Source organism: Elephantulus edwardii, unplaced genomic scaffold, assembly GCF_000299155.1.
Source record: "Elephantulus edwardii isolate Elephantulus edwardi_28Jun2011 unplaced genomic scaffold, EleEdw1.0 scaffold00044, whole genome shotgun sequence".
Taxonomy (NCBI): Eukaryota; Metazoa; Chordata; class Mammalia; order Macroscelidea; family Macroscelididae; genus Elephantulus; species Elephantulus edwardii.
This window is the reverse complement of record NW_006399794.1, coordinates 3,861,259-3,874,720: the sequence shown is the minus strand read 5'-3', so window position 1 is coordinate 3,874,720 and position 13,462 is coordinate 3,861,259. Positions and strand designations below refer to the sequence as shown.

The 13,462-nt window shown below is 46.6% G+C and overlaps 1 protein-coding gene across 1 annotated transcript in view; it reads right to left on the bottom strand.

The window, feature by feature from the left end:
* Nucleotides 1–13,462, bottom strand: part of MRVI1 (murine retrovirus integration site 1 homolog) — a 96,164-nt gene that overhangs the window by 55,550 nt on the left and 27,152 nt on the right. Inside the window, 5 exon segments of the mRNA XM_006885414.1 lie at nucleotides 5,666–5,744; nucleotides 7,895–8,512; nucleotides 9,653–9,694; nucleotides 10,766–10,848; nucleotides 12,222–12,395. Coding sequence (XP_006885476.1) covers nucleotides 5,666–5,744; nucleotides 7,895–8,512; nucleotides 9,653–9,694; nucleotides 10,766–10,848; nucleotides 12,222–12,395 — 996 coding nt within the window.

Genomic DNA, 13,462 nt, shown 5'->3' with positions numbered 1-13,462 from the left:
ATTGTGTACCAATGAGGGAGTTTTTCTTTTGCTTTTCAAGGAGAGGAGCAAACGGGGTGCGGGGGGTGTGTGCAGGGAGAAGGGTGTAACAATCAATGAATGGAATTCCAAAATCTCTGTAGATGTTCATTGAAATGAAAAATAAACAAACTAAATTAAAATAAAAAAAATAAAACTTCTCAAAATTGCACACAACTTGTTTAAGAGTAAACACTGAGGAAAACTACAACAGATGATAGGTTAACCTTCATAAAATAAAATTTTAAAAAACCCCAAACATAGCACCCACCAAAAAACCCAAGACTAGATGGACACATGGACAAATGGACAAAGCCCACATAATTTACACAGTGATAAAAATCTTTTCTGTCTCATTGTGGTTGAATTGGAACTGACTCAAAGCTGAACCTCTTGGTTTCCTGAGGCTGTGGGAGGAGACTGCCTGACTTTCTCCCTTTGAGCAGCTGGTGGATTTGTACTACTTGCCTTTGGGTTGGCAGCACAACTCCCTATCCTCTAGGCCACCAGAGCTCACTATGGTGAAACTCCCACACACCTGCTTAAGCTTCAATTTCTTAGTAAATTAATTGAAATTATAATGAAGTACTATTCCATGCATTATTATTCACAGTATAATACATTACTGTTTTTGCTAATAGATTATCTGGTCCTTAGTATATCTGGTTAATAAGAAGTAAAATTCAGAACTGGTAATACTTAGGAGAAGGGCACACAGTCAATCCTTGTAAGCAGCATCATAAATTGGTAAAGGATCTGGCAAATCCACATCGTTTCTACACTTTGACCCTGTGAATCTCAAGTCTGAGAATTTATTCCAAGCAAAAGAAAGACTAAATAAAACTACAAATACAAAGTTGTTTCTAATACGCTGTTAATCATCATTAAAAGAACTACAAATGTCTGAAATATTCAGATATATCAAAACAAATGACCATGTACCCAGTAAATTATAAGTATATGGGTACAAGTAAAAATAAATGGAAGTAGTTATTAAAGAATGTTAAAAAGTAGAAATGGAAAGCAATAATTATGCTATTAAATTAATTATGAAAATTCTAAATATGGGCAAAAATTGGTAAGAATGAAAGTTGTTGCATTTTCATTCAGCATTCACGGAAGAACGGCCAGCAGCTACAGGACTGAGTTGCTAAACAGGAAGTCTGAGGTTTGAACGTGCTGCTTCACAGGAGAAAGATATGCCAGTCTCTCTGCTGCCACAAAGATTTACAGCCTTAGAAACCCTGCAGGACAGTTATACTCTGTCCTGTAGGATTTCTATGAGTCAGTCAATTCAATGGTAGTGAGGCTGTGGGTGAAATTTTAACATTAACTTTTCCTAATGTTTTAACAAATCACAAAAAGCAGAGAAGAATATATTTTTAAAATATTTCCTCTAAGGAGAGATTCTTTTTCTCTGCAATTGGGTGCTGTAAAAAAAAAAATAAAATCTTAAGCTTCTTTTAGAAATTTTGTCAAAATGTTAGATCTGGGGATCTATTTGTTAATGTCAGATAAACAAAACTCAACTTATTGTCATCAAGTCAGAATGGACTTACAGAGGACCCTCCAGCAGTTTTTTGGAGGCTGTAAATTACATGGGAGATTGCCCATCATTCTCCCAAGGGGCTGCTAGTGGATTCAAACTGCTAGAGAGATGTACTTTCTGGGTTAGTAAAGCAACTCACTATGGGCTATGCCAATGGAGCTTCATAATGGCAGGTGGTGGTTGTTGTACAGTCGAGTCTGAACCAGCTGACCTTCCAGCAGGTTTTCAGAGGCAGTAAATAGCACAAGAAAGGGATGCCCATAGCAAAGAGCTGGAAACAACCCAAGTGTCCAAATGAATGGATAGAGAAGCTCTAGAATATTCACACAATGAAATACTATGCAGCACTGAAAAACAAGGAACTCATGAAATATTATGCTAAGTGGATGACCCTGGAGGACATTATGCTGAGTGAAATATCTCAGTCACAAAAGGACAAATATTGCATAGGGCCACTACTGTAAAAAAGGATTGACATTGGGGTTGAGGGAAGACAGAGAAGAAGAGGAGGAATGATGTATACTGCATTGCAACAGATGAGGGAGAGAACAGTTTAAAAGGGATACATGATTGGGTACTATTGTCATGTCAGGAGTCCAGAATGAAGGCTGCACAGTGCAGTGGACTTGGTGGGGGAGGGATTGCATAGCAATGAAAGAGTCTTTCTTTTACTTATCAAGGAGAAAAGTGAATTGGGGGGGAGGGGTGAAAAGTGGAAAAATGAATGACTGGAAACCCTAAGTCTCTGTAAACTTTCATTAAAATTAATAAAAATTTAAAAAAAAAAAGAAGAAGAAGGGATTGCCCGTCTTTCGCCCACAGAACAGCTGGTGGATCTGAAACCACTTATCTTTACCACATTTCCAGTCAGGGCTTCCAGTGGCATTTGGTGACAGCCTGGACAAAACACGCAGGAATCCATAACCAGAAAGCTTTTACACTGGGCATTGACTATGGGCAGCATGAAGTGGGACAATGGTGTTCTATAAACCGGGGGCTACTAAGGGCCTCAATTTTGCAAGTGAAAAGAAACTGAGGCCTAGAATTGGTAGGACCAAGCTCTCCTACTCCCATCAACCACTTCTGTGCCACTTTCCCCTCCCCACGTGCTGGTATTCTGTAGATTAGTTTGTATGGGACATTATGCAGCTAAAAAGGATTTTTGAAACAACCATGAAAAAAGGCATATGATAGAAAAAACCCAACAACAACTCCCTAAGCCATGAGGTTTGGAGCCAGGAAATATTTCAGGCTCAGTTTTCTCAACTATGAGATGAGAACGAGAATACTTAACTCCCTCAGTTATCAAGAGGATTGAATATAAGTTTCAGGAGAGCATACAAAATTACTTATATCAGATGAAATGCTATGTTGTTGACTGCCTTCAAGTCCAGCAAGACTCACAATGACCCTTTGAACAAAAGGCTTGAAGCCCCTCCATAACTACTGACATTTACCAAAATTCCTACCGTTTCCAGAGGCGTGTTATTTAGCAAGTGGATGCCACTCCTGCTTTCAAAATATGCTATAGAGAATTTTTTTATAATGAGATTAAAAGAAGGATCTAGGCAAAAAGAGACAACAGAGTAAGAATAGAGGACAGCTGATGGGACATACCCAATGCTTGAGGCACTGCCATGCTAGTGTTGAGAGGAGGGAGACTGCATGTCAGAAGGGAGACATGACTTGAACAAAGGCAGAGAGGCAGGGGTGAAGCAGACACGAGAAGGAGGTCTGGAGGAGAGAGAAGGATAGGAAGGAGCCTGGCCACTGGAGTTCGGAACTCATTCCATGGCACTTAGGGTTACAGTTATAGGTTACCCCTGGTTTCTAACACCCTAACCCCTACCCTATACCTCTTTCATAATTTTTTTTTTTTACTCAACAGATTTTTATTCAAGGTCTAGTATACTGTAGTAATGTGGAGCTCCAAAATTAAGGCAGACTAGGATGGACTAGCCTTCCACTTCTGAAATCACAGGCCATCAAAACCTCTATTAACAATGGGGTCAGGTGTGAGAGACGGTGAGGTTGGTCAGGATAGGGAAAGGTTCAGAGCCAGTGTTCATATGGTCGCTCTGAGTCATAGTTGACTCTATAGCACATAACAACAATGGTGTCAGATACTATTATCATAAGCAACTTGGGATGAAGAAACACCGCATGCAAGAGAACACACACACACACACGCACGTACAGAGAGAGAATCCTGATTTCCAAAGAAAACAGCTACACTTGGGAAGTGCGCTGATTCTGACTCAGCAGAGGACAGAGTAGAGCTGCCTCCAAAGGTTTCTAGGTTTATAATCTTTACAGGAGTAGATGCAGGTCTTTTCTTTCAAGGAGCACCTGGCAAGTTTGAACCATCAATCTTTTTTCCCCCCTTGTCTTTTCTTTTATAAAATTGTGATTTTAATGAAAGTTTACAGAAAAGCTAGATTTTCATTCATTCATTGTTGCACATTTTCCTCCCTACCCCCAGTTTCACTTTAAAAAAAAATAAATCATTCACTGTTGCATCCCCTCTGCCCCCGACCCAGTCCACTTTGTTATACATGTCTTATTCTAGACTATTGTCATATAAAGAATGCCTAAACTTAAATTCTGGGGATAACTAATGAACATTGCATTGGAACTGATGAAGGAAAGAACTGTTTAAAAGGAACCACCAATCCTTTGGCTAGCAGCAAAGCACTTTAAGCATTGCACCACTTGTTCTTTTTGTTTTGTTATATACTATTGAGTGGGAACCAACCCCTAGCTGACCCTCCAGCAGTTTTCAGAGGCAGTGAATTGCACCGAAGGAGACTGTCCATCTTTCTCTCACACAACAGTTAGTGGATTTGAACCATGTACCTTTGGTTAGGCAGCACAATTCCTTACCACTAAGCCACCTAGGCCTCATATGTTTGGCAGTTAAATCCATTAGCAGCTCTCAGGGAGAAAGATGGGCAATCTCCTTGTGTTACAATTTACAGCTTCAGAAATTTGATGGAGGATCACGACAAGTCAGAATCAACACAATAGCAATGAGGTTTTCTGAGGCCAAAAAGACATCATGCTGGGAAAGGTAGAGAGTCAGAAAAAGAGAGAAAACCCTCCACGAGAGGATTGACAGAATGACCATACCAGTGGGCTCACATGGCAGAAATCGTGAGGATGGAACAGGTAACCCCTTATTTTCTAATCTGTTGTTACTACTAAGTTCAAATCCCAGCTCTTCCCTCCCAGTTGACTTCCCTCCCCAGGTAGTCACATCTATTGTCCTGAGTGTTGATATGAGTTGTAGTTGACTTGACAGTTTGTAAGGACAGTAACATTCTAGGGTCTTTACAAATATTAACCCGTTTAATCCTCATGACAAGCTGAGAAGGTGGATACTAATATTAACCCATTTTCAATGTGTTGGGGGAGGGAGGAGGGATTACAGGGAGGTTAAGGAGCTTGCCCAGGTCACCTGGTGGCTCAGTGGCAGAACAGGGACTGAAACTGGACAGCAGGCTTCACAGTTCTGGCTCCCAGTGATGGCCACCACACATAATGCTGAAGAATAGTGCTGGAGGCATTGAGAAGCTGGGCCAGCTCAGTGGTTGCCCAAGAAGGGCCACTCTACCCAGGGCATCAAGAGAGGTAAGGAAGGAGATGAGGGTGGCATGGGGAGAAAGGAAGAGAAGTTGAAAGTTTTCTTTTCAGAAGATGAGTGACAAAGTGGATGCGGGTAGAGGGGTAGAGAGACTGGACATTTGGAAGGAGAGGGAACCTGGGAGGGAAGGGCTAGGGTTTGGACTTTGTAGTGACAGCAGATTAGAGAACAAGAGATGACTGTGATGGCTTTAAAAAGAGGAACTGATATATTTGGGAAGTTTCCTGGGTGTGAAAGGAGAAGGAAAAGGAAGTGTCAAAAGTTCAGGCCTGACCAGACCCTCCCAGACCACTGATTCATCAGCAAATCTCTGCTGAGTGCCTCTTCTGTGTCCAACTATACTAACAACTGGTGTGGACAAAGCCCGCTGTCAGGAAGCCAGTGCTGGTGTGTTTCCCTTCCTTGATCTGTCCCCCAGGAGCCCTGGCCTGAGGGGAGCCACCCACCCCACCTACCTTTTTCTTGCTCAGCTGCTTCACTAAGGTCTGGAAGCTTGAGCCCCACTAAGTTCTGATTTCTCATCAGGATGTGCTCCTTGTGGGAAAGGGAAAAGACAACATTCAGAAGATGGCATCAGGCTGACAGCTCTGTGTGGAAGACAGTCCGCATAAACGTCAAAGGTGGGGTGGACAGTCACGACATGGTAGGATCTGAGGGGCACCAGGCAGACAGATCGCCTGTGGATGTCTAGCCCCTGCAACTCCACCCATAGTGCCACCATTCTGAGGGGTAAGAAGCATCCTCAACGTGATCTGCTTTTTAAATTAGTTTAGTGTCTTTGGTCAAATAAACTGCTCAGTAACACTGTAATTGAGCCTTATCGAGAACCTGAAAGACAAACAGAAGCAGAACTAAAGGCTCTGAGCACAAGAAGTTCCCCTGGGTATGTACACTGTGCCTGTCTCGTGGCTGTGCCCTGGGCTGGCTGGAGTTTCCTGTCTTGTTTCTCTGGGCAGCGAGAACCCACCCGCAGGAGCAGTGGCATTTCTACTCACTCAGTTTCTTAATGACCTTTTATGGTACCACTTAAGTTTCTAAATTCTCCAGACAAATGAGGCTTCGGAATTGACACATCAAGGCAGCAAGTCCTGATGTCCCTCCCTACCTTGCCTGATGCCTCAGCAGTCACAGTGGGGAGACATGGAGGTGCTGACTGTAGGTATGTGGTACAGGTAGGCTCACACCTGCTCTAAGCCAATTAACACTAGGCCAGTGTCCTCAAGGGGAAGGGCCTAGCCTCACACTCCTTATGGCTTGTGCTGGAAATGGATTTCGGTCTCCTGTGTAACAGAGGTGACTTGAGTGGTATTGCACCCAGGTAAAAAGGGAAAGAGGCCAGCAGAGGATGAAGTCATAACCACAGCCATTTACCTATTTTCATAGAAAGCTAGTGTTCCAGAGGCAATCTGCTCACAGGTACTGGATTAGTATCAACTGGTGGGAAGGGCTGCTCAACGGGCAGGGCAGTGCCTACTGGCAGCTGTAGCCTTCTTGCTGAATAACCTTTTCCAGGATGTCTGTTGCCTAGGCCTGCTCTTGTATGTCCAAGGGCCCATGAGACAAGTTCTTGGCAATTGGGCCCCCTGGCACCACTTTCACCCAAGATCTAGGACTATGTCCCACAATGGACAGCCCCACCAGGTCCTGTGCTGAACCATTAGTTATTGAGAACCTCCTGGCTTGGTGTTGTTTCCTATATAAAAAATCAGTGGCCAGGCCTCAGCTCCTCTTGAGCCTCCAACTTCGAGCATAATGGGAGGTTTCTGAATAGAGCAATGGCCAGAGCTGGAGTGTGTCCCTGTGGACATGGAAGCCTGTCTCTGGTGCTTGGCTGCTATCAAAGGCCTCTTTTCCTTCCATGCCTCATGGACTCTGCAGGGTAGCCGAGGAACCCTTGTTCGGCTCCTACTGTGGGACCTCTGGGCCATACACTATGGAGCTCCAGTTGCCTTGCCCTGTGGCCTGAGTTAGTTTTCTGGGAAAGAGAAGAGTGTGGATTGTTTTGTCCTGTCAACCCTTTCCTCCCTTGTGCTTCAGGATTCTTTGTGTATACATCTCTGGACAGTACCAACCTCCCACCACCCCCACCACCCCCCACCTCCCCCACCCCCGCACAGAGTGATAACACAATGAATGAGTACTGTGTCTTATCTAGTGGCCAGTGAAAGTGGAGAACACCATAGGAGTCAGAAGAAAATTGTCACAGGAGGAACAGCTCCTGGTGGCCATTACTATACTTGGAGTGGACTTGAGATTCTTTGTTCACAAACATGGGCATTACAAAGGAGAAGCTATTTCATCCTTGCCTAGTCCTGGGAATGACAAGGCATTCCATCAAGCAGTTCCTGTTTATGAACTATCAGCTCTGCTTGGAAGAGGGGAAACAGTTCAGACTGAGGGGCCTGTGTGTCTTCCACAAACCCATTTGGCCTTGAAAGGGGGCCCGATGTCACTACTATCACCCATACTGGCCTCTCCTCGTAACTGGGGGAGAAAGCCCCTAACTGTGGCACTTAGGAAGGCAGCTACATAAGCAGGCCTGGTTTCTCAGAGGAGAGAAGTTTACAGACCTGAAAGACCCAAGTCCAAGCCAGAACTGCCCTGCCCGAGGCCCCAGTTTCAGCCCAAGGTTTCTCAGGTTAGAGGGCCCTATAACACACACACCTGGCGCCTCAGGAACCCACCTCCCTGAGCTTGGTCAGCTTCTGCATCCTCACAGGCTGCACTTGTATCTGGAAGTCTTTGAGTCCAGGCACTTTGGCCTGCTTGCTGCTGGCTTTGCCTGAAAAACGCTTCTCTTCCTCTGCCAGTGGCAGCTTGGCAAGCACTTTCTGTAGTCGGGGGCCGGTTTCTTCAGGGCCACTCTCCCAGGAGACACCTCGCAGAAGAGGGGGTCGGGAGGCTGGGGGCCACAGCTCAGCTTTGGAGCCAGTCTTGGGACCTGTTGGCTCCCCAGACAAGCCCTTCCCCTGGAGGAGGATGGGGCCCGTTCCTCCCGAGCTCTGCGCTGGGCTTCTTGGCTGAGGGTCACTCTCCCTGGCTGTCTTCAGGAGCTGCTTCCCTGGCTCACTCTCCACAGGGCCCGGCAGGGGGCTATTGAGGGCCATTTTCCCACCACTGCCTGTGCTGGGAGATGGGCCCTTGGGGGTGGCCTCAGGGTGCTGGAGTGGATCGAAGTTCTCTTTTTGTTCTATTGCAGTTTCTTTGGACTTCTCAATCATGGGGGAGCGAGGAGACAGCCTTCCCTGAGATACTTTTCTCTGGTCATTCTGTTTCCGGTCAGCTAGCCCTTTGGGAACATTCTGAAAGAGGAGACAAGATAAACCTAAGAGTCTGGAGGCAGGGTGCCGAAGAAGGAAGGATAGGTCACTTCTGTTTTGGGATCTCTGTCGCCACAAATTTCACTAACGAGCCCATTAAGATGTTAGGAGGGAACAATGGGTTAGGGAAAGGTTTCTAAGTCTGGTCTGAATTAGCAAACAAGCCTGAGGCTTGTAAAACAGAGAAGACAATGAGACCTGCAATCCAAACCAAGCCACAAGCTTCCGGTGGGCTGGGAGCTGAGGAGGAGGCTGGAGTGGAGGGCAGCTTAGGGCAGTCACAAGTTTGGCTCCAACTCAGCTGCTCCAGATTTTAGTTGTAGCTCTGCCTGGAAAGGCCCTTAATTCTCTCAGGCTCAGATTTCCCACCAAATTTGTGATCCCTCTAAAATTGTATGCAAATGTGTGTGTGTTTCTGGGAAAAGAATCCACAGCTTTCAAAAAATTCTCAAAGCATTCAATAATCTGAAGGAGGTTAAGAATGGATGGATGGGGTGATTTTTGTAAAGGTGATAACTGCTCAGATGTACAATTCTGCCCCCTACTTTCACTACCTAAGGGACACTTGCTTTGTGGGCAGTGTGCAGATCTGTGTCCGGATATTTGAGTGTTGTGTTTGTGTGTCACTGCAATGTTTCCAAAGCACTTTCTCCTTAGCCAGCTCTAGGGGGAGGCTGTGTTCTAACACTGCCCTTGACACCACCCCAGCACCTTACTGACCAGCTGCGAAGCCTCTGCACTGCTCATCTGCAAAGACAAGGTTTTCCTGGCTGCACCCCAGTAAGAACACCAACCAGAGTCTTGAGCTATCCTGTCATTCTCACTGTGCTGACAAGAGTGGTGGTCTAGCCTGGCTGCTGATATCTCCTCACTCACCAGCAGCCTCACTGGAGGGCAGAGTGAGGATAAGAACCTCCATGGAGGCCACTGACTCCTGACTCCCCAGCCCCTGCACCTCAGACTCTGGTCACAAAAGGCAGAAGAATCTGCCAGTTTCCCCAGCTTCCCTCAGTCTTGATCTTCACTTATACATATACTTGTAAATGCCCAGGGACCAGCCAGACTTATGTGCATTGTGACTCCCATACCCAATTCACCCTAGTAGGGCAAATTCAAACTCACAGACTCGCCAAGGTAAGGTGAAGAGACATCGGCCTCATCCCCCTTCTGCTGTTGAAATGAAACACAAATCAGTCAGCATTAGGAAGACTGTATTTCCTTTTGAAGTTTCCCCCAGAAGGCCATGCTGTGATGTATATTCCTCCCTACCTCAGTACCTCATCTCAGGTAGACCAGGAAGAGGCTCCCCAGGTGTTAGGGAGTGAGGACAGAGGTCCATTAGCAAAGAAACCCTCAGTGAGGCCCCTCTTACCTGTAGTGGTGCTCCGAGCTGGGACGCCTGTAGGTCACTACATGCTTCCAAACCTGAAATGGTCCAGAGACCAGTGAGTGTTGCCCTAGGCCTTCAGGCTCGCTTCCTATACATCATTTTAGAAAGTGAAGCCTGGGAGCAGTGTGCCACCACATGTTGATTACCTCCTTCCCCTGTGGCAGCTTCAGTGGTGGGCTTTTATTTATCACAGAAATCGTATGGGGAAATTAAAAGACGCTTACACAGCCAGAAAGTATTGCATTGGGATTTGAACCCCAGATGCTTGATCTGAGCCTGAGCTTTTCTCACAACATTGTCAAGAGCAGGCTGCTTTCCTGGAACTCAGTCCTGCTACTCAGAGGGTGTAGCTCTCTATAAAGCCTAGTGCAAGATGAGAAACCAAAGGCAAAGAATAGCCCAGAAGCCTTTCAAATAAGCTCTGTACTGATTATAATGCCCCTTTCCATCCCTTTGCCCCCATCCTCACCCCATCTAGTCATCCTGGACTAGGCCTGCCTCTCAACACTGCCTTGTTGTTGTTAGATGCTACTACAGCTCACGGTGACCCTATGAACAACAGACCTGAACCCTCCCCTATCCTGGGCTGTCCTCATTGTCTCTGTCATTCCTGAACCCATTGTTAAGGTCATTGTGTCAATCCATCTCATTGAGAGTCTTCCTCAACCAAGAAGAACACTAACTCTTTATTAAACTTTCAGAAGAAGTATGTCTTCCTTCTCTGAATGGGAAGCCTGTAGGATAGAAAGATGTGGGTGGAAAGGCAGCTTGGATAGTCCAGGGGAAGGGCTGAGCAACCATCCAAAGGGAGAAGTCAGGACAGGAAATGCCTGGTGTAGCAGGACCTCACCTGGAGGGATGGGGACGGTGAGTGAGTTGCTCCGAGAAGATGCAGGAGAAGATCCGGGACTGAGGTTTGGGGAAGAAGCTGTGGAGAGAGACTCAAATTGGCCAGTATTCATGATAGTTTAGGACTTCAATCTAACAAAACTTCCTTTCAGTTATTTCTGACCCCTGTGTACTAGATCTGCCTAGTGGAGTCCCGGAGCTGATCCCTGACAAGGACTGACTACCACAGTCCCGCCCACCTTGTGGTGTGTCCCACACAGGACATGCAGGTCGTTCAGAAGGGTGAGGAGATCTAGCACCCCTCAGCCTGCTTGGCCTGACCTTCTGGAAACAAAGGGCCTGACACTATTTGAGAGGCACAGCTTCAGAGACTATGCCTCCTGCTGGATTTCCCATAATGGCTTGACTTCAAATGCTCCCCATTGCCCTCCGTAGGTACTAAAACCAAAACCACTTCCATGGAGTCAATTTGGACTTATAGTGTCCACACAGGACAGAGTAGCACTGGCCAGAAAGTTTCCAAAGCTGTGTCTTCATGAGGCAAATGCTTTCTCCTGCTGAGCAGCTGATGGGTTGAACAGGCAACCTCTTAGTTAGTAGCTGGGCACTTAAGCATTGCACCACCAGGGCCCTTCTCCTAGGTAGACTTGTCTAAACCCTGTTTCAATTTATTGCTCAGAAAAAAGGGTCACTCTAGCCACAATGGTAGCAGGAGGATGTTGGGATCCAGAAAAATCTCCCTAACTCAGAAATGCCGGAAAGGCCCCTCTTCTCTCCTTCAGGCTCCCCTCAAATTATCCAGGCTCATTTCCAGGACCCACAGCTGAAATCCGGGAGAAGCAGCCCAGGGACGGGCTCTCCAGCCCTTTGTTGGCTGAGGAGGTGGCCAGTCTCCAGACCAGGGTTTCCTGGGGAAGGGAGGGCTGTCACCCATCTATGCAAGGTGGCCCAGAGTCTGTGTCATCACACAGAAAGCTTAAATGAAGTGGACACTAATAGTGGTGTGGGATGGGGTGGGACATTCAAGCTCATTTATATAAAATAGGTTAACACTTCTTTGCAAAATCTGAACCAACCCATAGCTGATCCTCCAGTGGGTTTTCAGAGTCTATAAATCACCCAGGAGGAGACTATCTCCCTTAGTGCTGCTGGTGGATCCAAACCACCAAAAGTGCTTTCTGCCTTTGGGTTAGCGGTGTAACTCCCTAGGGACTGTGCCACCAGAGGCCATTCCCCTTCAGATAACATAGGAAAGCTTTGCTAGGTAAAGCTGTGGAGGCATTTCTGACTTGCAGCAAGATGTCTTATCTTCTCAAGATCCTCTCAGGAAGGCAAGTTTGTCAAAGTCATCTTGAAAACCAGGCTCTCCTCCAGCCAGGCCCAGACGCTCCCCTCCCTGCCCTGACCCCTGCCTTGGGGTGGCTCAGGGCAGCCATCCTGGCCCTGCCCTACCTGATGGGGACTCTCCGGGGCTGCTCCTGGACCTTCTCCCGCGGCGGGTCAGGAATCGTTCACTCACTGTCTTGGCTTCTTCCAGCAGGGCCAGGTTTTTCTTCTTGTCCTCCTCTGAGATGCTAATATCTGGCAGCTGGTCATTCACAAGATCAATGATGTGCCCTGCTGAGTCTGCAGAAAGAGGTGAACTCAGGGTAAGATCCCAGGTACACTCCTCATCTTCTTCACTCCATGTCCAGCCGACTGGTCAAGTCCTAGCATTTACCTCAGCAAGATCTCTGGACCTGTCCTCCCATCTCTGTTCTTGCTAATTAGATCTTACAGAAACAATTAGCTAGTCAACTCACAGGCTTCCCGCCTACAGGCTGTTCTCTGCATTCCACCTTCTGCTGCCTCTCAGAGAAACCTTCTACATGTCAGCCTCTCACTAAAGCTGCTGGCGGCCCTCAGTGTAACATCAGAACCCCAAACTGGGCACTACCCCACACACTCCTTCAGAGACCTCTCTGCTGCAGTCACTCTGTAGTAAATAATGCCTCCCCAGCCTCCATTCTTTCTCAGGTAGTGGCACTCAACTTTTCCCTGGGGAAAGCCCCTCTGACTCTTGATGGCATTAGTTAGGGAGGAAGTAATCTCTCCCCACCTTGCTGCTAGTGCCAGGACTGGGAACATGTGCCAGTCTTGGCCTATCAATACAATCTCTTCAGGCTCAGAGATCATGTGACTCCAGCGTAGGTTAATCCTGGGAATTTTGTGATGCATTTTAGGGATGAACTCTATTGATGAGGTGTAAACTTGGAGGGGCTTGTAACCATTTGCAACAAGTTTGAAAAGCCTGTGCAGCACCATCTGAAACCATAGCTTCTGGCCTTTGTTTAGTTTTAGTCTTTTGGTGTAAACTAGTTCTTAGCTGTATACATGGTGTTCAGCCACCCAAGACTGAGCAATGATCTGTCTGTGATGCCCTTAGAGTTGGTGGAGTGATTTGTCTGGTTAATTCCAATAATGAACAAGACGGGAATGGCGAGTTCCAGTTCATTTTTATCCCTTGAAGAGTTCTGACTGACACATGTGGTAGGCTTTGAGCTACCTAAACAGTCCTCAGCTGTGCCTGTGCTGCTTCCACTTTGGATGCCTCTTCCCCCTCGTGTCCATCTGTCCAGCTCTCTAAAGCAGACCTCAAATACCCTTCACTCCAGAATACCTTCCCAGCCCTCACTCTCCCCAAGAGAAATGGC